The sequence below is a fragment of the Equus asinus genome, chromosome 19 (assembly GCF_041296235.1).
Source record: "Equus asinus isolate D_3611 breed Donkey chromosome 19, EquAss-T2T_v2, whole genome shotgun sequence".
In the NCBI taxonomy this organism is placed as follows: domain Eukaryota; kingdom Metazoa; phylum Chordata; class Mammalia; order Perissodactyla; family Equidae; genus Equus; species Equus asinus.
This window is the reverse complement of record NC_091808.1, coordinates 10,622,836-10,648,147: the sequence shown is the minus strand read 5'-3', so window position 1 is coordinate 10,648,147 and position 25,312 is coordinate 10,622,836. Positions and strand designations below refer to the sequence as shown.

Sequence of the window (25,312 nt, the reverse complement as noted above, 5' to 3'; positions counted from 1 at the left end):
ACTAAAGAGTATGTTTTTATAACAAAATATATAAAGACCAACACAATAATAACGCTCCCAAGGCCACCATTAAGAAGTGATTATCTTACCAGGTTTTTCCTAGTTCAGTAAGCCATGTTGGGATGTTTCCTGTCATGATTACTAAAGGATCTTGAAGCTGCCTATTTGCTTTTGCTGTTAACTTACTGTTAATAAATTCACTAGTTGGAATAATCTCCTTGCACATTGCATTCTGTAAAATGTTAAAAAAAAAGTCTACATGTAGTAAAACATTAGGATTATATTCACTCTCTCTTCCTTTATTCTCAAACATGTATGGAGAGCGCCTAAATTTCACATTTCCATCATACAATATACAGCTCCTCATTGGTAGGTCCCAACCCGAATGACAATTTTTACAATGCGCAGCTGAAACACCCCAACCCCCACACGCCTCTGGTACTGGCTCAATCACCGATGTGGCACCTAATGTTTCATGCAAGGCCAACTCCTTCATTCTTCCCTACATTACATAAACATCAAAGACAACATTCAAATTTCACCCTATTTTTTACTTAATATACATCTTAACTTAGATAAATGAACTTTTGATTCAATGAACCTAAACAATTTTAACTACAATAAATTCATGTTCAATTTTCATGTTGCAGCTAATAAATTTACAGGTAGAGAATATTTGACAAGTCTGCCAAGAGAACTAATCTAAGAACACAGGCCAGGAAAAAGAAATAGGGGAGAAGTTTCCACTGATTATTTCACTGGGCTAGGATCCCTGCATTTAGCTGAATCATTGCTTCTGTTCCTAATACAACAGGAAGCTCATCAATCACCAGACAGAAACTATGAGGTAACAAGTAATGAACAACACATCATGGAAAATTTCAAAAGTAGGCAACATTACTCACATCATACAAATAATACCAGTATCGACTGATGGCATGTAAAACCCTTAAAAGAAGAATCACATCTAATGATGGGTCTTCAAAAGTTATATTTTCAGGTGGTGTGGGGATGAGGTAAACTTCTAAAGGATTTGATACTGATGGGCACACTCCATCTAGAGGGCAAAAGATCAAAGTTAAGTGTAGATCAAAGTTAAGTGTTGATCAAAGTTAGAAAGGCTAAGACAACAGAGCCAGCGTCATCTTAACATGCCTAACCACAAGTTGTTAAGATTTAATGCTTGGTATCTTAGTAAAGTATTGATTGCTTGAACATGGTTTTTTCCTTTTTATCTTATATATAAACCATCCAGGCTTATGAAAATTTCACTTTTGTTCAGATACTCAAACATTATAAAAGAGAAAAACTGACTCGTTTGCATTGCTCCTTTATACCACAAACAATAGCTAACAGTAAAATGGCCAGAGAGGAATAAAGACAAAATGTTTAAATTTTAGTTCACTGTTGTAGAAATTTTCTGAATTTTTAAAAACATCCAGCTTAAAATAGCCATATAAGATAGACAAATACTCCCAAGTTGTAAATCTGATAAAAGAGATTTGGCTATTTAACCCAAGGCTTAGAGCAGGATAGACTGCGATAGGATTGGAGTAGGATCTCTAATTCCTTTGTTCTTGGATTTCACTAAGAGCATAAAAAAACGTGAGCCATTAGAACTGTTACCATTTACTTTTACCAAGCAAAGGAATAAAAAATCACAACACTATCACTGCATAAAAGAAAGGGCAAAATTAACACCAAAAACATAGAAATGAAAATCTCAAAATAAAGACCCTTTTAAACAGAACTAATTTAGCTTTTTGAAGAAAAACTGCTACAATGCCCTTATTTCTGGACCAGGGGAAATTTCGCCAACTGAAACCACTGTTTGGAAATCCCTGATAGAGGGTGGTCCCCATGGACCGACAATGCAGCCTAATGCTAAAGCACTGTTAGCATCTTATAAAGACAAGGGCAAGGAAATGAGCAAAACTAGCCTGGAAGGAAATACTGCAGAGGAAAAGAAGGCACCTGGGAGGTGTTACCACCTTCTGTAGTCATATTACCTGGCAAAACTTTTTATTCCTTCTCTGTTAGATTATACTATTAATAAATGACCATAAAAATTAAGGGCCAACCTGCCAAGGACCAGTCTCTTCTTTAGTGAATGTGTTCTACTAATGAAATTTGTTTTAGCCTTCATGAAGACATGAATTCTTCATGGAAAGAAGAGTTGTTCCCAATTTTCTTTCTAAATTTAATTTTGTAGATACTTAATTTTTCATAAAGTCAAAGGTTCAATTAAAACAATCACGTTTGTAGTAATTTCATTTTTTCTCAATTATAGTCACAGATTTTACTACTAGAGTCCCTCCTTTAAAGCCTCGCAGACAGGAAGACTACAGCCCGTGGCACTGTGTCTTCCCCTTCACACGTCGTCTTACCATGCCATAACTCATCGTGCTTTTTTGCATTTCGAGGGGAAGTTTTTGTTGGAGCTGTTTGGGCTCTTCCTCTTTTACCACCAACACAGTCTTTATTACTTTCTTCATCCTCTCTCACGGGTTTGTACCTAAAGTGATAGGAGAGTATGTAAACCAAAAGTAGATTTTAAAACTGCAAGTTATTCTACAAGGCAGGCCAAAGTGCAAGCCACAGACGTCACAGAGGTACCAGAACAACTCTCTGAGGTCTGTCCTCTCTCCCTACTTATGGATTCAGATAACAGCACTGTGTCCTAGAAGAGACCCCTATCCCAGGAGGGGCCACCCGAGAACCTCCGGGCTGGTTCTGAGAAGAATGGCTCTCTTTAAAAATGTAAATAGCAGACATTCACAAACAAAGCAGGAAGCTGTTTCCAAATGCATCGAAGGGCTGAGAGATGCTAGTACCTAAAGGAACATCATCTTATGGAGACATTTTTGTCTTATTTAAAGACCTGAAATGAATTTAGAAAAGTAGATGTAAACTGTGATTACTGCCTATGAATACATGTTTTCTAGTAGACTTAATGAGAAAGCTAAATACACATGCATGTAAGAGCACGCAATAAAATGTAGGGTTTAGGGTCCCCTCTCCTCATGAATTCAAAACAGACGAACAGTACCAAAGTTGATGAAATATTGAACAAAATCATTTTCAGACTTGCCATATCGTATGAGTCTTTGTCCAAATACCAGCTCTTCCTAGAGGATTGCTCTCATCATCGGTGGATTCCCTTTCATCTTCAGCCTGTAGACTGAACTGCCGTACTGCCTGATACACAGTCATGTTATACGGTAGCAAGTGTTCTCCGATGTAAAATTGTAGCCTGTGTCTTACATTTCCTGAATTTAGGAACTGAGCAGCCTGAATAAAGCAAAACGAAATCTATTTAAGCTATAGGCCCTGAATTTCATACATTATATAATGTGGCGGGAATAATATCTTACCAAAGACTCGTCTATTTCCTCATCAGAGCCATCATCATCGCTGTCTTCATCATCTTCTCTTACTCTCCCATACCCTAAGGACCCAAGAAAGATGTTAAACTCCTAGCAATTTTACATGGCAAAGAAAAGCCTGTACATACTGGTTAAACTGACATAGTCTTAGAAAAACATCTATGTTACGCCTTCATCTGCGAGGCAGAAAGATCTAAGAAAATTATCAACTGCCATTTCTACTACATTCCAACAAGATAAATTAACTCATCAACCAAGTAAGCTTATGAAGTCTAACATATTTCTACATATTATATATAAAATAAAGATGGGAATATAGGTTCCTGATGCTGGGTTTTAACAGAATTTATATCCCTTAATATTAATTTCATCCCAAACGGACATATAAACACACAATATACATAGATAGAAAGTACCTCTAACTACAAGGTATCTCTCGATAGCTTGTACCAAAGCCAGGGGGTCAATCTTGACAGGTCCACCCTTCCACTGCTTCACATTCGCACAGTCTGGGTGTCTTTGTAACTGGCATTTTAACTGATGTGTGTTGAAAAATTTTAAAGCCTGTGATCCTCTGTTGAGAGAAAAGCTCAAGATAATTTGTGAAAAAAAAGTTATTCTATTATTTTCAAAATCAACATCCATTAACTCAAATAAAAGCACGATAATACAAACTCGGCATTTTCTTAAGGCACAAAATAAGCACTTACTTACTAGTTATGTAAACAGTAAAGCCAGCAATTCAAGTTATGCAGTAAAAGTTCTTATAAAATAAGAAATAAAAGGTGTGTACACATGCATATGAAAACGTTAAATTAACATTTGATTTCTATCCCACCATGAATCCACAGGAGCAGAAATACCTCACCAATGAGATTTAATTATTTCTCTGGAATAAAAATTCCTCAACCATTTGAGCATGCTCACTTCTGCAATATTTTGCCACTGTCTACTAAATTATATTTAAAAACAAAGAAACCTTCTCTTTTTTTGTTTTCAAAGATTTCAGCTACACTATTACTTTAAAAACTTTAAAAATTTACTTTGCTATACTCTTTTGAATGAAGCAGTTTAAGAGCTACACCAGTCTAAACTTGGTAATGATATTTCATTGCTCATTCCTGAAAAGGGCTGACAAGAGTAAGATATAGACAAGCTTAAAATGGGTTATCTATAGAAGGTTCCCTAAAGCATGCAAACAGGGGTATGGGAAAAAAATATTCCATTATACTAATATATACATGTTAACATACACATCTTAAACAAATTTGGATGAAAATGAGAAACTTCATGGTTTTCTCAAGCATAGCTGAAAATGTCCCCTTATTTCATAAAATACTCCAGGATAGTATAATGATCAAAATTGAATGCCACACTCTACATTAAATTTCAAAGCAGAAAAAACCCTAGTTCACAATGATCACTTTATCTACTAAATAATGCATACTGTTTTAATTCAATCAAAATTTTTAATGTTTTTACAACTAATCAGACTGTGTATTTTAAAACTAATTTCTTCTTTTCCAGGCTGCTAGTCATAACAATCCAGCAAGCTTACAACATCCTGTACAACAATGGACTTTTACAATGAACTCTTCAGGATTGCTGTAAAACTACTATTAACAGAAAAAATAGAAAGTTTTATTGAAACAGCAAAACTTCAAAATAAACACTTGTTTGTTAAAATCCATCCAAATGCAAAGTTATACCCACTTATATCACATATGAAATTACATTACTGCAGAAAATATAAATATTGTTCATATCAACAAAATTCCTGGAGAAACATTTTATATAATAAAGTATATCAATTTAAAGAAAACTAAGTCCATTACAAGTTGCCAACAGTCATCAGGTTACATATTTTCAAAACATCATATATAAGCAACATGGTATGATTTTAAAGATAGAAAAGTATTTGATTCACTTTTTAGAGTTCAGTCATTATAAGCCTAATGTTCTTCAAGCAGACCAAGACATTACCAGACCTCTTGCCACTTCATCTGAACAAAACTAAGCACGAAGTCCAACGGCAAGGGCATACCCAGGCAATGATCCTTACCTGCCTCCTGTCCCATTTCCACTGGGGAAGTCATGCACTTTGACTGGAAATTGTTCCATCTGGCTGAGGCAGTTGTTCATCTTGTGAACTAACGCCAACAAAGGTGCATTACCCACTGGTTCTACTCTTCCAATGGGCTCCTCTCCAGGAAGCTGAAGTTATAAATAAACCCACAGGTTCAGCAAGGCCTCTTGAAAGTGGAACACTCAACAGGAAAATTTAATGAGCAGTTTCACAAAAGAGCTTCATTCCTCTACTCTATCTTTTTTCATGGATTTGGTTAGAACAATGTTGCTAAATAAATTATTTCAATAAAGACACTCTTCTTGTACAGGCCCACAATCCCTCCTTCACAATTCCTAAGTCCAGACGGCTTGAAAACACAGCTCATTTGGTGGTGAAACCTGACTCAGACAGACACGAGGCTATCTGCAGTCTTTATTTATCTTTATTTAGTAGGAATATTCAGAAGTTTTGCTGCAAAAATATTTAATGCACATGGAGAGTTATTTAGAATCCACTGGGGATATCACATAACATATGGTATATGTACTGTATTGTAGGATCCTTGAAACTCATCCAGCCCCAGGGAGTTTCAGAAGAGATTACAGACCTGTACAGAATCTGAAGCATGGTATAAAACTACATCAATACTGCTACACATCTAATGAATCTAACAAATATCAACTCTGCTTTGGTAGCCCCACAAGTTAAAATAACACAAGCAGTGCTCAAATGCCTGCAAACACTAAGACGACAAGGTGAAGTAGTTTCACGAACACAGAGGAGAGTTGCCCTTAGCCCTATTACCCAAAGACTCAACATACATCAACCATAAAACTGTAGCCCTGGCTTCATTAAATCACCATTTCAATGTTTTACGGTTTAACTGATATATAAAAGACCAAAAAACCAACTGTGTATAAGCAAGCTAGAAACTTTACCTCAATATCCTCACCAACAACCTACTGGACAGTACTATTGGGATGAAAATATATACATTAGTGAACAATGATTCTTATCATAAGATACATAAGCATTATTAGATAACTTACTGGAGAAGAAAAAAATACATGAAGGAATCTCTTTAATCTGATCTCTCTGTTCACAGCATCCTTTTCACTTTTAGATGTCAAATAAAGCAGCAGCTGCTTCACAAATCCACTGTGTTGGATTTCAAATGATGAAACATCTGACTCTGAGACTATGCTACGGATTTCTACAAGGCACTCAGCTCCACCATCCACCTGAAAGATTTGGGAACAGCATTTCCATACTGATTGAAACAGCCCTTACCAAATGCACAATTCACATTTCTCCAAAATGAAATGAATACATTCTCAACACGTTTAGAAAAGAAGGCGGGGGGGATTGGTGCCTTCTTGGTAGATCCTTGGAAAATATAATCTAATGCACACTCATTCAAAAACGTTAAGATTTCATTATGGAAAATCAGTGTCCAAACTGACATAAGAAAGAAAAATCTTCACACTCAAACAATGTAGCTTTATCAAAAAAAAAAAAGACAAAGAATGAGAATACAAATTGAGGAATAAAGGGCTATAACACCAAAATAAAAAGATAAAATAATACAAGGTGTGGCTTTAAGTACATTTAAAATCTAAATGAAATGTACAATTTCTTGAAAAATGAACTATTCAAATCGCTCAAAGTACATCAAAAACATAAACAGACTAAGAATCGGATAAACTATAAAAGGCTTATTAAACCTCTACCCTGTCCGACTGCCATCAGACCCCAGGTAGAGAGGGGTTAAGGAAGGTCCTAGCAACTCAAATATATGCAGTTAGAGAGGACTAAAGAAGGGGAGATGTGCTTGAAGGACATTTCTGAAGTCTCTTCCTTTGTCAAGGAAAGAAAGTCAAACATGAGATTTCTAGCATGTTCAATGATAAAATGAGGAAGAACGAAAGTCAAGGGCCAAGTTAAAGAACATCAGTGCTAAAGGTACGTGGTCTGGCTACAAAGTTCATCTAATAGCTAAATCAGTGGAAAGGTAGTCATCAAGGAAAGGGAAGAGCAAGATGAAAGCGAGGCTGGAAGAGAGTGAACAGGACCAGCAGGATGCATGGACGCAGTACCTGGAGGTTGAGTTGTTCAGTTGCAGCACAAAGTCTCTGAAGGACATTCAGTGCAGGGTTGCTTCCGTCCATGTTCTCAGAACTGAAATAACGCTCCACAAATTTATGTGCCTGCTCCTTAATCCAACCTTTAATTTTTTCTCTGAGAGAAGGAAAAAGGAGATATTGACGTCTCAGTGGATTTCAATTATAACCTCCAATCAAAGGTAAATAGCTGCTACATTTAAAACCCCCTTTGCCCTATGCTTATAGACTATTAGTCAGACTCCACATTAACCAAATTAAGCCTCATTTTGAAAACGGGCTAAGATGTACCTAGAGAAACGCAGACACTTAAAATACATTTCAGGTCATTACATGAAGAGTAAACAAAAAGTTCTAACTTCTTGGGACTCTACAACGTAACAGTTTCCTAAGTGTTCACCTGCAAGCAATTTTATATGACTGTTTTCTAACGTACAGATATAGCATACCTGTTCCCTGGGGAGCTGAAGTAAAGACCCACACACCAGAAACATGCGCCTGTTAGGTGCACAAGAAGCTATGACCAGTGAGAACCGATTGTTTAAATTACAAATACTGATGGTTTCAGAAATACATTTGCTCAATTATTTCATTCACTGAAATTCAGAAAAACAATAATCTACCAACGAATCAAACAAAAAGAGCCTGTTTGTTTTCCCCATGGCATTTGATTTTTAAAGATTTCTTATTTGCAGACAAAGTAATCCTTGTTGGTATGCTACATCCAGAGCCAAAAAACAAAACAATTCTCCAGGATTTTTAAAGAAATAATTTTTAAAAGCTATGAACTAGTATAAAAATAGTTTAGCTGACAGAGTTCTAAGTTCCTAAAAAAAGGGATCTACTCTAGGATTCCTAAGTTCCAGTGTAAAGGGTAGAGGCAGGGTATCATAAAGTGTGTTTATGTACAGAAAATATGTCAGTTTTCCCTTGTTGAGAACAAAACTGAGAACAGGTTCCATGGGGAGCATAATTTGTTTGATTTTGAACACACACAGCTCCCTGCCAGAAGTGTCAAAAGGAGTTTTCAAATATAAGATGGAACTGAGGACAAAGCCAGACCCAGGTTCAAGAGCTGAGACTCTACCCGACCCTGAGCTCGGCCACGTCTGAGCAGAAAGTAAAGGTCTGCGGCCAAGTTTCCTCTCCACGCCATCAATGTGCTGACTGAAATAACACTAAGTTTTTCTAATGTGAGACTAGTATGGGGCCAGCCTCATGGCTGCGTGGTTAAGTTGGTGCACTCCGCTTCAGCGGCCCAGGGTTTCACAGGTTCGGATCCGGGGCGCGGACATGGCACTGCTCATCAGGCCACACAGGAGAACTACAAGGACCTGCAACTAGAATATACAACTATGCACTGGTAGGTGCTTTGGGCAGAAGGAGGGGGGAAAAAAAAGACTGGCAACAGATGTTAGCTCAGGTGCCAATCTTAAAAAAAAAAAAAAAAAAAAAAAGAATAGTAGTAATAGAGAATCCCCCGCTTCACCTATTATTGGATATGGTGTCCTTCGAGGCGGCCCTGGCAAGACCACTAACTCCTGCAGTTCGGGCCGGTTCAATGTTGTTGCTGTTGGACTGTGCGCTTAACCTTCCCCACGTTTTTGGATTCAAGCTTGCCAGGAAAGAAGATTTAGGTGACTGAGTAGTGGTGGGGCTTTTAGCTATGAAAAGAAAAGAGAATGACAGTTAAATCATTTTAGCATAACTGATTAAAATCAACTGAATTCTAAGATTCTCATTCTTAATAGATTAATTAGCTGAAAGAACTAAGAACACTGGGCATTCAGGAAACTCAGGTATACTTCAAAGCCCTCAGCAGTCTTAATGAAGTACCTATCTTTCACTGCGACCATCTTTCCCTTTACCTCCCCATAGTTTCATCAAAGGAGTTACCTTGATTGTCTACTTTGTCATCATCTCTTGGAGGTGAATACTTTGGCCTTCTTGGCCCTCGTTTTGGCAGTCGTTTTCTCTTTAGAACATCACTTAATCGACTATCACATGAGAAAAGATGGGACAAGTTTAGCATTATTATGTTTTATTATCATCACTCATTGAAAAGCAAGCTAAAATGGCAAAACAAGTTATAAAATATTGCCGCTAACAGGGCACTTTCCATTTAGCAATTATTTAATATCAATTCTGTGCCTGTCATGTTCTAGAGGTGTACAGACACAGAAAATGATCAGTTCAGAATAGCTAGCCATTTAACTATACTGTCTAAAAATAAAACCAAGTAAACAGAGTATCTGCTTAACCCTGTGTTAAACCCTACTATAAAATGTAGTACATACTGAAAAGTACATAAAACAAATACACAGTGCAAGAACCAATATTAAAAAGAACTATGCAATCACAACCTAAAAAAAGAATCTATTAAATGTGAGTTCCATATTTCTTCCTTAACCTAAATGACAAGTAAAATACACATGGCACTGACTGTCAATATCAAAATATCACCCAAGGTAATTTCACGGTGTGCAATGGCAGTAAAATCTTAAATGAATGCATTTAAAAACACTTTGTAATATTTTTTAAAAACTCCAAATTACTTATAAACAAGTCTAGCAAGCGACTTTTTGAACTAGAACTATTTTGAATTAGAATATATGAAGCAGAAAATACGTGGCCTTTGTGTGTTCTTCTCCTTATCCATAACAATACTAGAAATAGTTTGAAATAGCATTAATTCTACATAAGATGGAAAAGATGAAAAAAATGTTCTGGGTCAGTTGGTCTATGACCCAAACAAAATTTTAAAAATTGACATTTTTTTTTTACAGGAAGATTAGCCCTGAGCTAACATTCACGCCCATCTTCCTCTATTTCATATGTAGGACGCCTGCCACAGCATGACTTGATAAGCAGTGCGTAGGTTTGCGCCCAGGATCAGAACCCGCAAACCCTGGGCCACCAAACCAGAGCACATGAACTTGGCTGCTGTGCCACAGGGAGGCCCCCAAAATTGAAAAATTTTTGAAAAGTCTTCCAACATCTGATATGTCTATTGAAAATACTTAATAATGTGTTCAAATATGCTTGACACTCAGGCCAAGTGAACTTCCAAAGAATAAAGAAATATAATTGAACAATTTCCCCTTTACAAATTTATACAAACTTCTCATTTGAAACCATATTAGAAGGGAATGGAAGCATTCAAAACTCTGAAAATATCTTAAGAAAAAGGTCCTTTCCTCTTTGTTTAGAATTATCAACTATTAGCACCTACAATCAAGTCTAATTCCTTAATTTACAGTGCTTCAGAAACAGCATTGGTCTAACTGCATCACATTTCACCAAGCACCTATGATACCGCAGGCACCATGCCTGAGCTATATATATAGTAAAACTGCGATAAGTTAAGGTTACTGCAGCAGCTGGGGGACAGAGTGGGGCTGGGGAGGAAGCAGAGGCAGGCAAGCCTAGGAGGGAAAACAGCAGATATATTCAACTTGAGAACAGGGGAGGTAGAGGGTCCTGGTATTCTCCAGGCCCAATCTCCTTGGACTGGGCCCACGACATGGGTACCACCCAAACTCAGCAGCTTCCTAAAATAACAGCCACTGTGTCAGAAGTCCTGGTCTGTGCCCCAAGTCCCAGAATTGCCAAATTCACATTTAAGCTAGAGTGGACAACTGCCACCAGGTGGCACCAAAAGCAGCTAGGATGGTGAGCTGGCTAGCTTTGTAGGACAATGCTACCTTGCAGTTTACAAGATTAAATTTAGACCCCACTTATTGAGTATTGCATGTTTTATCAAGATCTACTTTTCAGCTTAAAGGAGTATTACACTGAGTACACTCTGAATTCGAGAACTGAGTTTGATTCATCATGTGCCATTCATAAAGCAATATTAAGCTTCTAACATCAAAGAAACAAAAACACTTTTACAGTATGATATCTTTCAACACAACAAAATGAAAACCAATATGAGCGTTTGGTAATGGTCTCAGTAACACAGTACAATAAAGGGATTAAAAACAGATAAAGAAGTGGAAGCAGAGAATTTTCTTTAAGAACTCTCATTTTCTTTTAAGAGCCAAGTTTCCATCTGCTGATTAAAGATAAATGGGAAATCAGGGTGTTTTTTTCTTTACATTCTGAAAATTCTAATTTTTAATATTTTCCACTACATCAATATCTGGATGTCTCAAAACTGGCATGTATGCTGCAATACAGTAAATAATTGCAGAATTATGGAATCAGAGATGAGAGTTCAAATCCTACATCTGTAAACTAACTGTACACCACTGCGCAAAGTCATTTAACTTCTCTGAGCCTTAGTCACCTGTATGTCAATGGAAATACCATGCATCTCTTGTGGTTCCCTAAACCTGGCTCAATACAGCAGGCTTCCAATAAAAGTTCAGTTTTCTTCCTATTCCCATTAAACATCTAACAAAATACAGATGGAAAAATATAAAGTGTACATGCTCTCTAATATTTTACCATTTTACTCCCTGTGTGAGTCTCAGGTACCAGGGCAGAGTTAAAGGTAAAGAACACAAAAATCACAGCCAAACCCAGACTCACCCTTGAGGGCTCAGATCTAAAGAATCATCTCTGCTGTGCTGCAAGCTGGGGGACCCCAAGTCAGCCGCGGCATTCGTGGCAGCCGTGGCTGTTCCACTGCTGACTGACGTCGTGGACCCCAAGGATCCTGACCCATTCGTACATGCCTTTGGTGGACTTGTCAACAAAGACTCTGATTCTGCTAAGTGTTTTACTTGATGCATTACACCTACATAGTAACAGAGATTAAAAAGAGTTAGTTTTAATCAGGACTTGCCTCCCTCCAGTACAAAATCCCTAAATGCCAGCACTGACTTACAGGGAATGAATGAAAAGTACACAGCAAACAGAGAAAAAATTTAGGTGCCAGAGTTTTCAACTTGATTCCATTCAGAAAAGTAGTAGGCAAATTCAAAATTAGAGAAAGATATTCATACTGAAAGTCTTCTAATATTCAAAACCCAATCATAGGAAATTTAATACTAGAAATTCAAAATACCCATTATAAAAACAATAATCAATTACAGAAACGCACAAGCCACAGTGCACCTGTGGTTTGATAGCCAGAAGGGGAGAAAAAGACCTATAATCATTAGTTAACTTCAAATGCTACATGAGACAAGATCACAGTAACACTGCGAGTAACACCAAGAAAAAGAACACCAGCTATGGAAAGGTGGTGATTTTCACATCCTTGGAAGTGTGTATGGAGAACTAAACAGGAAACTTATAAGGCTGGGGGTTCATATCTGGGCTAGGATCACGGGAGGACGTACATAGGTGGAGGGTGGGGGAGGAGGTCCAAGAACTATCAAATTGTATGCGAAGTTGTGTGTCTGAATGTCAGTCTCTGTAAACTATATGCAAATCTGTGTGTCTGAACCTATGTGAGTGCATGTTCACACATTCACATTTTTCGTGGGAAAAATCCAGAGCTTTCTTTCCATCAGATCCTTATTTTTAAAAATGCAAACTGCAAAAAAAGAGATGTCCAAATGAATTTAAACTTCAGGCATTCGTTCCACAATTATTATTTGCAGCAATCATATGCCAGACTATACTGAGGTCATACTGAGGTCATACTGAGGATACGACCATGGATAAGAAAAATGAACCCAGAGCACTTACTGAACTAGTGAGAAAGATACATTTTACAAGAAATTACAAATAAAGAGTAAATTGCTTATAAGGGAGAAACTATAGCGCTGCTGGAGTAGGAGGATCTAACAGAAGCCAGAAGTAAGGCAAGATCTTCAGGAATAAATGACATTTAACTGGAACCTCTGAGAATAGCAGGCCCAGCCAGACACAAAGCAGTAGAACAAATCAAGATTCCTCCATAAACCTCATAATGTATATGCTATATAAATATTCTGAGATGGGAAATTCAATCTGATGGCATAGTTGATACTCATACTGATTCATAGTTGATACTTTGAGTAAAAAAGTTAATACTTTACCTTTTTTCTCAAAGTAAAAAAAAAAAAAAAAAAATCACTTTCGAAAAAAAGACCGATTCTGATATACTTCCAAATCAGAAAGGCTGAACAACTAAAAGTAAAAAACAACAACAAAAAGAACACCAAAAGCAAAATTCAAGATAATCTAAGGCTAAAAATAAGAACGCATATTAAACGTTTACGTGAGCCGAAAACACGTCTATTTGTAGATACACCTGATTTGTTAACCTCAGTTATTATCTCTGGGAAATGGACAGTCTGCCTTCTATTTCATATAAATACGTAGTATTGGATTTTCTGAAAACCCATTGTTATTTGAACAGAACTAATAAATGGTGAAAACCTCTTCCTATTTGATTCAGTACTACCACACTAATATGTCTATCGCATTCTCAAGACGTGAAGAGATACAGATCCAGCATAAGAAAAGGTGAACAGAAGAATAGAAAATAGACCACATGCAAAAAGAACTAGGATTGTTGAAAAGATGGAAGATAAAGCTAAGGATTACTTCAGGGGAAAACATCATTATTTCCTATATCCTCAGAAGACTGAAGTATCCTAAAAGAACAAAAGAGATTTCTGTTGATAACAACGAACTTGCTTTAATATCTTGGCAGGTTTAAAAAGGATAAAACACGTGAATGAGTGATATAGTTGCATCTCTGAGGTCTTCAAGAAGAGAATGGAAAAATACCATGTCCCCAAGACTGATTTCGACATTGAAATTCCTCAGATTAGAGGACTAAACCAATTGCATTCTGATTAATCCAAGCCTTAAAATATTCCATTATCTACATAACCAAGTATAAAATAATCTCTTTTACAACTGTTCTGATCTACTAATAGGATTCACTGGGAAAGAAAGTGACCTGACTTTTTCAAGGAATCTTTATGGGCAGATACATATTATTGATATGAAAAGAAAAATCAATGATTTCTTCTAAACATGTCAAACACACATCAACACCCAAATCACTGAAGCTTGCTAAGTGTTCATCAACTGACAGTGAATCTCACACAACCCATATTAATAGATTTATAAAAGACACACTATGCGTACTTGAGCTATAAGCATGTAAATATCTTACATAAAAGGGAAGTTGAATTTTGTTCTATAGATTAAAACTATACCTCTACGGAAACACTATTCAGACTAAAAGATTAGCCATTAATTAATTACCCTGAATGACATTACCTTCTCTTCTGAAGTAAACACTAAAAATATCAGGTAACTTCTGCATTAGGATTTCTGCCATCTGAAGTGCTCCAACTACTATCTTCAGGTCTTGGCTTGATAGCATGGAAGCAATGTGACTAAAAAAAGAAAGTATTTGTATATAAAACATTTGTCTGAATTTGATAATTATTTTTGGCCAGACTACTTTAAATTTGAGAGCAAAATATATTAATTGTGAAACCAGTTCACTGCAACAATTTTTCTTAAATGCTCAACTTTTGCACTTAATCAAAGGTATGTGCGAATACAAAAAGATAACAAAGGGCTCAAGATACTCCAGATAAACTGTTTTGTGCATAAATTTTCTATATTGTTAGTTTAAAAATTTCTGAAATTACTTGGAGAGACTTGAAATTCTAAAATGTTTTCACTATTTTCATGAACACACCTTGAAACAGCGTGATTTTTCAGGACATCCTTCAGAAGTTCGGCATCCGCAAAATAAATTATCCTAAGAATTGCTCTAAGGCACTTATGTCTGACCGCAGGTCCTGCTGAGGAACTATACACTTCATAAAGAACACCAAATAATGTCTTAATGAAAGACTTAGCCAGTTCCGGATCCTCTTTCATAAGCTGTGCTCGAGCATCATCCTTCTTTAACTCTGAATATCCACCTGTCATCAAAAATGTACAATCCTAATGTTACAGACTTTAGAAACAAAAAAGCAAACACAAAGCATTTAAGTTGATTTATTTGAAATGCTATAAAAAATTTTTGGTTATAAAACAAATGAACTTATCTAATGTGATCAACTGGCATCTACGAAGATGCCAAAGGCAGCATTAGGACAAAATTTAGCCGGCTAGAAAACCACCAACCATTCTGGCCAGCTGAAGAGAACAAGGCACCACCACACTGTACCTCTTATTTTACTAATATATGTTCAGTGAAATGCTGGGGATATTTCAGTATTAACCAGCTAAAACCACTGGTAAGAAATAAACAAGAGTTCAAGAAGTGGACAGTTGAGTATTTAGCTAGAAGCAATGGAAAAACAAGATGATCTGTCACTTTGGTTAGAAGGAATCAGGGGGAGGGGAAAGGTAACTGATGAAAAGTAAGCTCCAGACCAGGGGTTGGCGAAGTATAGTTCAAAGGCCCAATCCGGCCCACCACCTAATTTTATCAATAAAATTTTATTAGCACGCAACCATGTACATCTGTTTGCATATTCTATATGGCTGTTTTGGGGCTACAAGAGCGGTGTTTAGTACAGGGACTGTACGGCCCACATAGCTTAAAATACCTACTATCTGGCCCTTTTCAGAAAGCTTGCTGAGCCCTGCACTCTAAACCAGAGCTGTAAAAGCAACGGACTAAATCCCTGGGGAGACGGATAAATGTCTCCTGAAAAAAATCACAACCATCTATTCTTCATTAGTTACAAAGAGTACTCTCGGGAAAGTATAAAATAAACAGTTGGAAAGAACTAGTGTGATGGGTGTGGGTGGATCTGAAGGTAGAAAAGGGATAATAGGATCAGACAAAAAACCCACTGGCAGGGGCCAGTGGGAGGGGCAGGCCGGCCCTTGGCCAAGTGGTTAAAGTTCTCCACACTCTGCTTCGGCAGCCTGGGTTTGTGGGTTTGAATCCCAGGCACGGACCTACTCCACTCATCAGTCATGCTGTGGAGACATCCCACATACAAAAAAATAGAGGAAGACTGGCATAGATGTTAGCTCAGGGCTAATCTTCCTCAGGCAAAAAAAAAAAAAAGAGGAAGGCTGGCAAGGATGTTATCTCAGGGTGAATCTTCCTCACACACACACAAAAAAAAGACCAACCTGCTTAGGCCAATTGTGACTGGGGTCCAGGACACTGCAAATCATGTTAAGTAGAAAAATCATGGGGAAGATACCAGTTAGGCAATACTGGCTCATTCATCAATAAAAGCATATGAGAAAACAACAACAAATTAATTACTACCATGCACCTGTCTTAAGCTTAATAAAGACACTCAGTGAAACATTATTGCAAATATTAAGACAACACAGTACTACTTTTAACTCAAAAGGTACTTACTAGTGTTAGTATTGGCTAGGGGGTTAGGTTTTCTCTGAATGGCACGTGCTGTTCCCGTGTCCTCATTGATTTGCTGCATAGAATTAAAATCAATAGTATAAACTCGTCCCAGAGTGGACAAGCTTATCTCATCCTCACCGACCTGATGGGCTGCCTGAGAGCAAAGAGAGAGAAACCTTGAATATAAACATGGAGAAATTTATTAACTTAAGACACAGCAGGGACCCTCCATAAATGCTAACTTACATACTTATTTCATCAGGTTTTAGATGATGAAGTAACAGAATATAGAAAATTTAATAGTGCGGATGTGACAAAACTCATTCATTCAATAAATCTTTCTTTCTTAATTAAACACAAATATACACAACAGGCCCTATCAGGTCCCCCAAGACATAAATAAAAGGAAAATCCTGATGAAAGATCCAATCATGTAGAATTAGTGACATGAAGAAGACACTATTTGTATTAAGAACGATTTTAAGACTTTGCTGATAGAAAAAAATTTGTTATCCATAAATCTTAGTATCTAATTCTTAGGTTAAAACATTATTTAGATCACAGATTCTTAGTAGTCCACCAAAATCCTCATTTAAACAAAACGAACCTATAAAATTATCCCTAGGTTAACAAAAAGACTTTACATTTAAATGATACTCTAAGACTGAAAGGGACACAAGTGAAACTGAGAAAGTAATCTCTACAGGTTGCATGCATTATACAACACACACTAAAATAAGACAGTTTGATTAAGACTGTTTGCTTGATTTTAGACAGTCTAAAGAAGTGACAAAATATTCATTCTTCTAACAGCCCCATCTATGGAATTCCTAGGTTGAATGGAAAACAGGACTCTTAAGAAATACAACAGAGTAAGCTAATCATGAAAATGTAATTATCGGGAAAATGCTAAAAAGAAGAATACTTAAGAGTTAGAGACCATGACCTGCTTACCACTGAGGCTAACAATGCACACAAGACCAGTCACAGTTAACTTCCTCAGGAAAGCTGGCTCTGAATTTAGATAACTTCTTAAGAACTTCTGACTTTATAACATAAATCAATGGTTTCAAAGTTTTTCAAAATTTCATTTCCAGAACTAAACGTTGGAAGACATCTTTAAAGAAGAATGTCTACTTAAGAGTGATGCTCTAAAAACTCAAATATCACAGGTTGGAATTAGAAAACATATTGACTTAAAGGTATCTTATATTGACTTAAAGGTATCTTATATATGAAAATATTAGTAAATGATGCACGGCATCTCAAATAATGCAGAGACCTAAACTTCCTAGGGCAAATATAGTCCTGAGAAATTTTTGAAATATTTCAGTGCAAACAATACAGACGTAAGGAAATATCACACAGAAAACCACTGTCAATATTTTTGAGTATTTCTTTCCTTTGTATTAATCCTCTTTTCTCTTATTTTGCTGAGTTCCCAAGAATCACATAATTCTGAATATTGTGTTTTCATTTATCATATCCCATTTTATGTCATTAAAACTTATCCCATTAATGTCTGAATTATATACAAGCCTATGTATGTATCACAATTTACTTAGTTGTTTCCATGTTTTTGCTCTTAAAATAGCGAGAAGCCACTATTTGTATGTAAATCTTTGCTTTTGAGAGATTTTGTTTGGATAGGAGATAGAAGGGACTTTCAGAAACAAATAGCCTAACTCCTCCAATGTTTCCTTTCAGAAATGAGGAAACTATGGAACAAAGAACTGAAATTACTTGCTCCAAGTCAATCAGGTAGTTAGCAGCAGAAGCAGGACTACAACATCATGTTTTCTGACCTGAACAGAAATGAGGACCTTGTTCTCAGGAGACAAAATGAGAGAATCTTGAGTTAATTCAAAATTGAGCACATTTAAGTACACATATCCACCTCCCCACTCCATCCCTACACCCACTCTCCACCAAAATAGACCTATTTAAACGGTACGATGAAACTACTACCTCAATGATCCGGCTGTCAATCCTGTTATAGGGATGCCAGAGGCCTCGGTCGTCGCGCCACTGCCAGATCGCACCATCTGTGTTCTGCGCGTTTCCCTTCTTCAGCATGGTATCAACTGCAAAAATGCCTTCTTTTGGTAAACATGGCATAAGTTCACTGAAAACAAAAAAGGTAATTATTTTAATAAGTAGCTTCCTAACCTATTAGTAAATGACAGGTCTCTAAGGTAAAATACCCTCATATAAAGCACAGTTATTGTTGGCCCAATCTTTACCAAATCAGCGAAGTCAGTTCATACAGTTCTTGAGGACTTCGTGGAACAAGATCGATCTGTTCCTGACAACTTCCATTGGAGGCACCACAGAGGAGGAAGTGAAGCGTTTCTGCAATGTCTGCAAAACCAAAAACAAAAACCAAAAGCCTAGGAAACTCGTTATATTACCTGATTTAAAAGGCAATCATTCCCTAAGATGGCAAAACAGTAAGAATTATTTTCTTGTAAAGCAATATACTACAGAAAGTAAAATTAAAATCCAAGTGAGTTGTAATAAAAACTTACTAAGAAATTATGAAAATTTTTAACAAGCTCTTTCTAAAGACTTCAGCCTGAGTCCTAACATTCTAGCTGGACATCTAATCACAAATCCACCCCAGAGACTTCAGGAATCTTTTATCACTTTGCTTGAGGAGCATGGAGCTTTGGACAAAAGTACATTCAACATACACTTTAATCCTCAATTCAAGTATATTCGTATGTTTGTCTTTAATTCAAATATACTGAAAATGTGTGGTCAACAGGACAAATGTAACAATTCAAAGCATCTGAATAGTATCATATTGTGATTAAGTCAGTCATTACCTTACAGGACATTAAACACGCCAACTTAATACAAAGATCAGTAAAACTTAGGGTAGAGACCCTAAGTTTCCATTCCCAGAAGACATCAGTTTATGAAGGAAGTGGCATGAAAACCAGTCTGATGTACTGACACTGTGAGCGGAGGAAGCTCCCAGCCTCCAGAGGTTAAACTAAAAATAGCTGAAAGTAAAGATAAGGCTGCATCTTTGTTGGCTGTGGTTGCGTGTGTTCCTCTAAACACTATACATATGCAAAATATACATACACATTCCACTGAAATGTTTTGCCAATAATCATTAAGTTCTGTTATCAAGAAAAGTATTCACCATTGATTTGGGATGAGCAGTGTGGATAGTTAAATCTCTGCCTCATAGAAATTTCAGTTTGAGTAAACATTTTTAAAATTTCTTTAAAAAGTATAGTTTTGCCAACTTTCCTAAGAAATGTGAGTACATGGCAATGGTATATTATAAGGATTCTTTAATTTTTTTCAAGAGATCAGAGGATGACGACACGTTTCCTGTGTGTTACTGCTGTAAAAGGAAAACACAAGTCCAGTGGCCTCTATATGATGAACATGTTGGCAGACTTCATGCAGCATGCAAAAGAGGTGAAAATATTCACCCTATTCAAAGGAAAAGAATCCAAACTGTTAAAGCAAATGAAAGTTAGGCAGTGTTTTCCCAACCTGGTATTTAGGGAAATGCTGTGACATGTAGTAACAAGAGAGAAACTGTATTCAAACTTCAGGAAATGGTGGACTAGGCAAAATTCAAAGGGCTCCTAGGGATTTCAATCAGCAAAGTGCACTGAGATGACTCAAGAAAGAGTTAAACCTTTCCCAAACTTATCTAAGGCAGAGAGCACTTTGTTCATGACACAAGCAAACAGTATTCTCTGGAAGACCAAGTTTGGGAATGACTCAATGCTTTAAGAGGAATCTTTTCAATGCTGAGGAATAAATCACCTCAGCCACAAGATTTTTCTCCAAACTTCCGTGCCATAGTGCTAATTCGCAAGAAATGCAACTAAATATAAAACTGAGTTTCCCCACAGAAAAGTAATATTATACTACTTAACATTCTATCTGAGGCAGTGAGACCAAAGGCTATTTTGTCAGTAAATATCATCACTGACTTCCAACATAATATCCTTGGAGATTAGAATTATGGATACGAAATTACCCACAATTACAGGTGTTCCATACGAAAGTGATCAATACTCTTTTAGCAATAATCACAACACATAGATGGTTTTCTGAGGCCCTACGTCTTTGGACATTAACTTGTGAAAACTAAGGTTTAAGAGAGGAATGCAACAGCAATACAGCAGCGTGATCAAACTATCTCCTGCACCTTGGGTAAGGGTGGGAACGCTTTAGAAATATTAAAGCAGCAAAGATGAGAGACAGTCATCTATGTAAGTAAATTTCAGCTTTTTGTGAGAGGAAAGCATTGTGGAATCAGATAAGCTCCTGGAAAATCTAACACGGACAAAAAGGACTACCGACAAGCAGAAGACAAGCAGTTACTGGTAACATAAAACTCCAATTTTCCTAATGAAGCATCATTACATAATTGATAGCATACAGAAAGCAATGATCTTGGGTCTTTAGCCCTAGAACCACCAAGGGTAAATTTTAATACACTATCAACTTTGAAAATCGTACGTAGGAAGCATCGCCATGTTGTCCTAACACAAATTTATTACGTTGACATTTTTCTTCCTCTATTATCCAGTGGCTATGATATTAGCAATCTCTTCTACTTGCTTGACTTTTGTTGACTTTACTTATTAAAGAATATTTTAAAAAGAAGCCACTTTTCCTGCTTAAAGTAGGATAATAAAATAGCACTTACTTTGCTTCATAAGTTGTACAGCTAAAGTTGGACAGTTGGAACACATCAGAGAAAACATGCGGACCACCATTATAAACATCCCGGAACTTAAAATTGGTGGAGTCACTACCAATAGTTGTTGAACATTTGTAAGCAGATCTTTGGAGGCAACCTGCTGGAGTAAATTCTTGACAAACATAAGAAAAGGGAAATTGTTAGATCACGATTCAACAATTTAACAAGGTCATGAAAATACCACCCAAGACTAAGTGCTTACCTCCTCATGTTGGAAGTTGTCCACTAGGCGTGCAAAACAAAGGCAAGTGCTTTCTACTGACTTTTTGTCCTATTTTTTTAACAAAGGAAAATAAAGTTTATTAATATAAAACATTTTCACTGTCTTACATCACCACCTAATCTTCTTCCTAACCCCAAATTCTTCAAGGCCAGCTCAATCAGGTATAAGCTTTGAAAATGCACTGAGTCTAAGCAAGGTACAATCAGTAGTATCATGATTTCAAAGCAAAGAGAATCATACTGATAGAGCCTCTCTCTTCCATTAAGGCCCCAACAGATAAAAGCAAAGACACAGAAAAGGAACAATGTTTGGGCTTCTGTAATTTCAATACCTAAACAAAAATTATAATAAAGAAGAGAGAAACTTCCTACCATTCTAAAAGGCATTCCCAGGAGAAATGTTTAAAACATGCATACACTAAAAAGCCAGAAATACTTAAGTATATGTGTGTGAACCAGAAGTTTACTGATAATGGGAAAAACTAGGTGTAGATTTGCTATATTTACTATTAAAACAACCTAAAAATACTATTAGAGTGGCCTCATTGAGAAAACATTTGAAACAATCCTCATAAGAACGAAAAGAACAATTTAATGGTTTAACAAGAGTTTTGATGGAGCTTGTTTTTTCCTAATTGATAAATGGGCTTCAGATATAAAAACCAGACCTGCTTGTGTAAAAATGAGAATAATTCTGGTATTATAAAAGCCCCATACTTTTGCAGTCACTGCTTCAGTCTAGAAATAGAGTGCTACAAGTAACCGTGGCCAATTATTTAACTTCTGATTCTCATGCCTTATTTCCAAAATAAGGTACTGAAATCACAGCTAACTAGAGAACATATTTATAGCCCTCATAAAGCACAGGTTATCTCGGCCTACTAAGTTTTAAATAAATAAATAAATAAATAAATAAATAAAGTATGGCACTACTTCTGTCTTGATCATCAAAGTAAAACACTCCAGAGTGACCCAATAATCATTATTATTTCTTCTATCTTAATTCAAATCTCATACTTGACATATTCTATGTAACAAATTTTCCCAAGAAGATTTTAAGCACACTTTGTAAAGGTGATTTAAAAGTCAGTTTTCTAAAAATCTCTTTAGCAATAACAACACTTTAATTCATTAATTTATAGTAAAAGAAAATTCAGTTTCTCTACAACCTTGAGGCTTAACTCATGACCTGTCCTCCACCCCAGCCTCTGTAAGCCCTGCTTCCCACATTACAGCACCAGGTCCACTGATTCCGTTTCCTAAATGATTGCTCCTGCTCTTCTCCAAGCTGAGACAGCTGCAGTCTACATTTTTCATTTCATTTCTACTTGGGACACATTCTTGTCTCTCTTCTGATCTTAACCCATATCCCCCTTAGTCTTGTCTGCCTAACCCAGTGCCTTTCTAGAAAGCGTGATCTTTCCAAAAGAAAGTTCTGATCATATCACACAGTAAGCACTGTTTGCTGAAGTAACAAATTTATCCCTGAAAGTTAAAATAGTTGAAGATACCAAACACATGAAATACTATTCATTTCGGTAAATCCACCGAAATTTTATAAAATAATCTAATATGGTACATGACTGGATAACAAGGGAAAGAACATGGATCAGAACGTTTCCAATCTATATATCCAGTTGGAAGATTTAAAACTCTCCTTGAAATTGGCATTTTTAAAAATGTTTTATGACACATAAGATAGGTTGATATTTTACCTGATGGGTTAGCCTTTGGGTAAGCAATGGGAGGGAATCTGCCACAAAATGAAATTCATCTGGCGTGATACTCTGGCAGCAATTGGCTGCAATTGCTAGTGCATTTCTTTGGGCATTTATGCTGAAGAACTCTAGATACAGCAAGCAGTCTGCCAAACCACCCTAAAATATAGAAAACTGTTAAAGTGAAGAAATACCTTCTTATCAGCAATTTAAAAAAAAAACAGCAGCACTAAAAAGTCCAGCACACCCCTCTGGAAACACCATGTGTACACACAGACATTGCAATCTAGGAGCTAGTACAAACGTGGATCCAGAATCCAACAGTAACAACACTTACCGCCTGTAGAATGGCTTTACTGTGTCTACGTGATAACATCTCCAAGGCAGTCAAGGCTTGCTCTGCCACATCAATACACTGAATAACTTGCAGCTGGGAACACACAAATAGGTAACTTAAGGTTATCATTCAAGTTCTTTTCATTTATCTTCCACATGAATACACAGAGGATTTTCTCTAATTTCCATCAATCTATACTGCCTCTAACAAGAAACCCACCATGGGAAACCAGTGATTTATGAGCTTAAGTTATAACGTATAGCCAATATCATTTTCCTTCCAACTACTGTGCTCTGTTTAAGACAATAAAGAATGTTTTATATAGAGAATAAACTAAACGCAATTACATAACCTTAAATCTTTATATTTAAAACAAATGGGTTGTTTTACACAACAAATTTAAATGAGGTTTTAAATTTTATACCATATTCCAAGGTTATCACATAATGCAAATTTTATTGTGCATTAAAAAGAAAAAGGCCTTTAAGACAGACCAAAAACACAACCTACCACAGACCATAGGAAAAAATTTCCTTTCTTGATGACTCACTTTGTGACTTTGAGCAAGGCACACTGTCTCAGCCTTCTGAGCTCTAAAATGAGGGTATAAATAGTCATCTACCTCATTGGGATGTTTTCTGGAAATAATGAGATTATTTATAATCAAGTGCCTTTAAGTTCTTCTCCGAAAGACTTTATATTAAGGTGATACTAGCTATTCTTGAAAAGCATAAAACTGAGTTGATTTTTATAAATGCTTCATTAGCATCAACTTTAAACCACTGGTCTGCTAAACATGAAATATTTTTCTCAGATCTCAGCTAAACAATATACTTTCATTAAATAATAAATACTAACAAATGTATTTTAAGGTGGCCTTATAATTTGATGTACTACCTTAGAATTCAGAAGTTAAGAGTTCTCAACTTGATTCCCCTATGCCTGCTTTCCACAAGTTGAGCACAAGCAGGATTACCTTTTCTAAAAAGACAGGAATTGCGTCTACGACAACAGCAGACGATCGAGGAAGTGCTTCCATCATGTATGTTAAGGCTCGACAAGCATGGTTCATCTAGAAAACAAGAAGGCATTTTTATTCAATAATGAATCACCATTTAAATTTGGAGTGTTTTAAAAAATACAGCATATACTTACAATATCAAAATTATGCTCCATCTGCAGTAATGTTATCTGTTAAAAAAGATTATAATAAAGTATTTTTAGAGAAAAGTCCTAGAAGAAGTATTTCTTCCTCTACTTCAACTGAAATGGAACCTATTATTCAAGACTTTTACCATACAAAAACAGTATCAAGTTAAAGCCTAGCATGCATACACAAGAAATGATTCTATTTATTAAGAGGGCATGGCTCATCCACTGTAGCTCTTGACTTGGAAATTTTGCTAGATAATCATCACCTGATGATCCAGGTCAAAAAGAAAGCCTTCCTGTCACCTCCAACCAACCCTTCTGGTACCT

General features: G+C 36.4%; 1 protein-coding gene across 45 annotated transcripts in view; it reads right to left on the bottom strand.

The window, feature by feature from the left end:
* The window catches only part of TRIP12 (thyroid hormone receptor interactor 12), a 140,497-nt gene that overhangs the window by 19,649 nt on the left and 95,536 nt on the right, over positions 1-25,312 (bottom strand). For 14 of the 45 annotated variants that reach the window (XM_070489520.1, XM_070489523.1, XM_070489518.1 and 11 more), the window contains 23 exons: positions 24,989-25,024; positions 24,810-24,905; positions 23,834-23,926; positions 23,494-23,655; positions 21,759-21,827; positions 21,503-21,668; positions 19,059-19,176; positions 18,784-18,940; positions 16,816-16,969; positions 15,178-15,406; positions 14,748-14,866; positions 12,111-12,318; positions 9,471-9,571; positions 9,064-9,238; positions 7,551-7,692; positions 6,504-6,695; positions 5,449-5,600; positions 3,803-3,975; positions 3,375-3,448; positions 3,092-3,291; positions 2,388-2,515; positions 906-1,057; positions 90-232 (listed from right to left, as the gene is read on the bottom strand). In XM_070489520.1, the coding sequence (XP_070345621.1) occupies positions 90-232; positions 906-1,057; positions 2,388-2,515; positions 3,092-3,291; positions 3,375-3,448; positions 3,803-3,975; positions 5,449-5,600; positions 6,504-6,695; positions 7,551-7,692; positions 9,064-9,238; positions 9,471-9,571; positions 12,111-12,318; positions 14,748-14,866; positions 15,178-15,406; positions 16,816-16,969; positions 18,784-18,940; positions 19,059-19,176; positions 21,503-21,668; positions 21,759-21,827; positions 23,494-23,655; positions 23,834-23,926; positions 24,810-24,905; positions 24,989-25,024 (3,239 nt within the window). Of the gene's footprint in view, positions 1-89; positions 233-905; positions 1,058-2,387; positions 2,516-3,091; positions 3,292-3,374; positions 3,449-3,802; positions 3,976-5,448; positions 5,601-6,503; positions 6,696-7,550; positions 7,693-9,063; positions 9,239-9,470; positions 9,572-12,110; positions 12,319-14,747; positions 14,867-15,177; positions 15,407-16,815; positions 16,970-18,780; positions 18,941-19,058; positions 19,177-21,502; positions 21,669-21,758; positions 21,828-23,493; positions 23,656-23,833; positions 23,927-24,809; positions 24,906-24,988; positions 25,025-25,312 lie in introns of all 45 variants that reach the window. The other 31 variants (XM_014835990.3, XM_070489506.1, XM_014835988.3 and 28 more) reach the window with 7 other exon arrangements.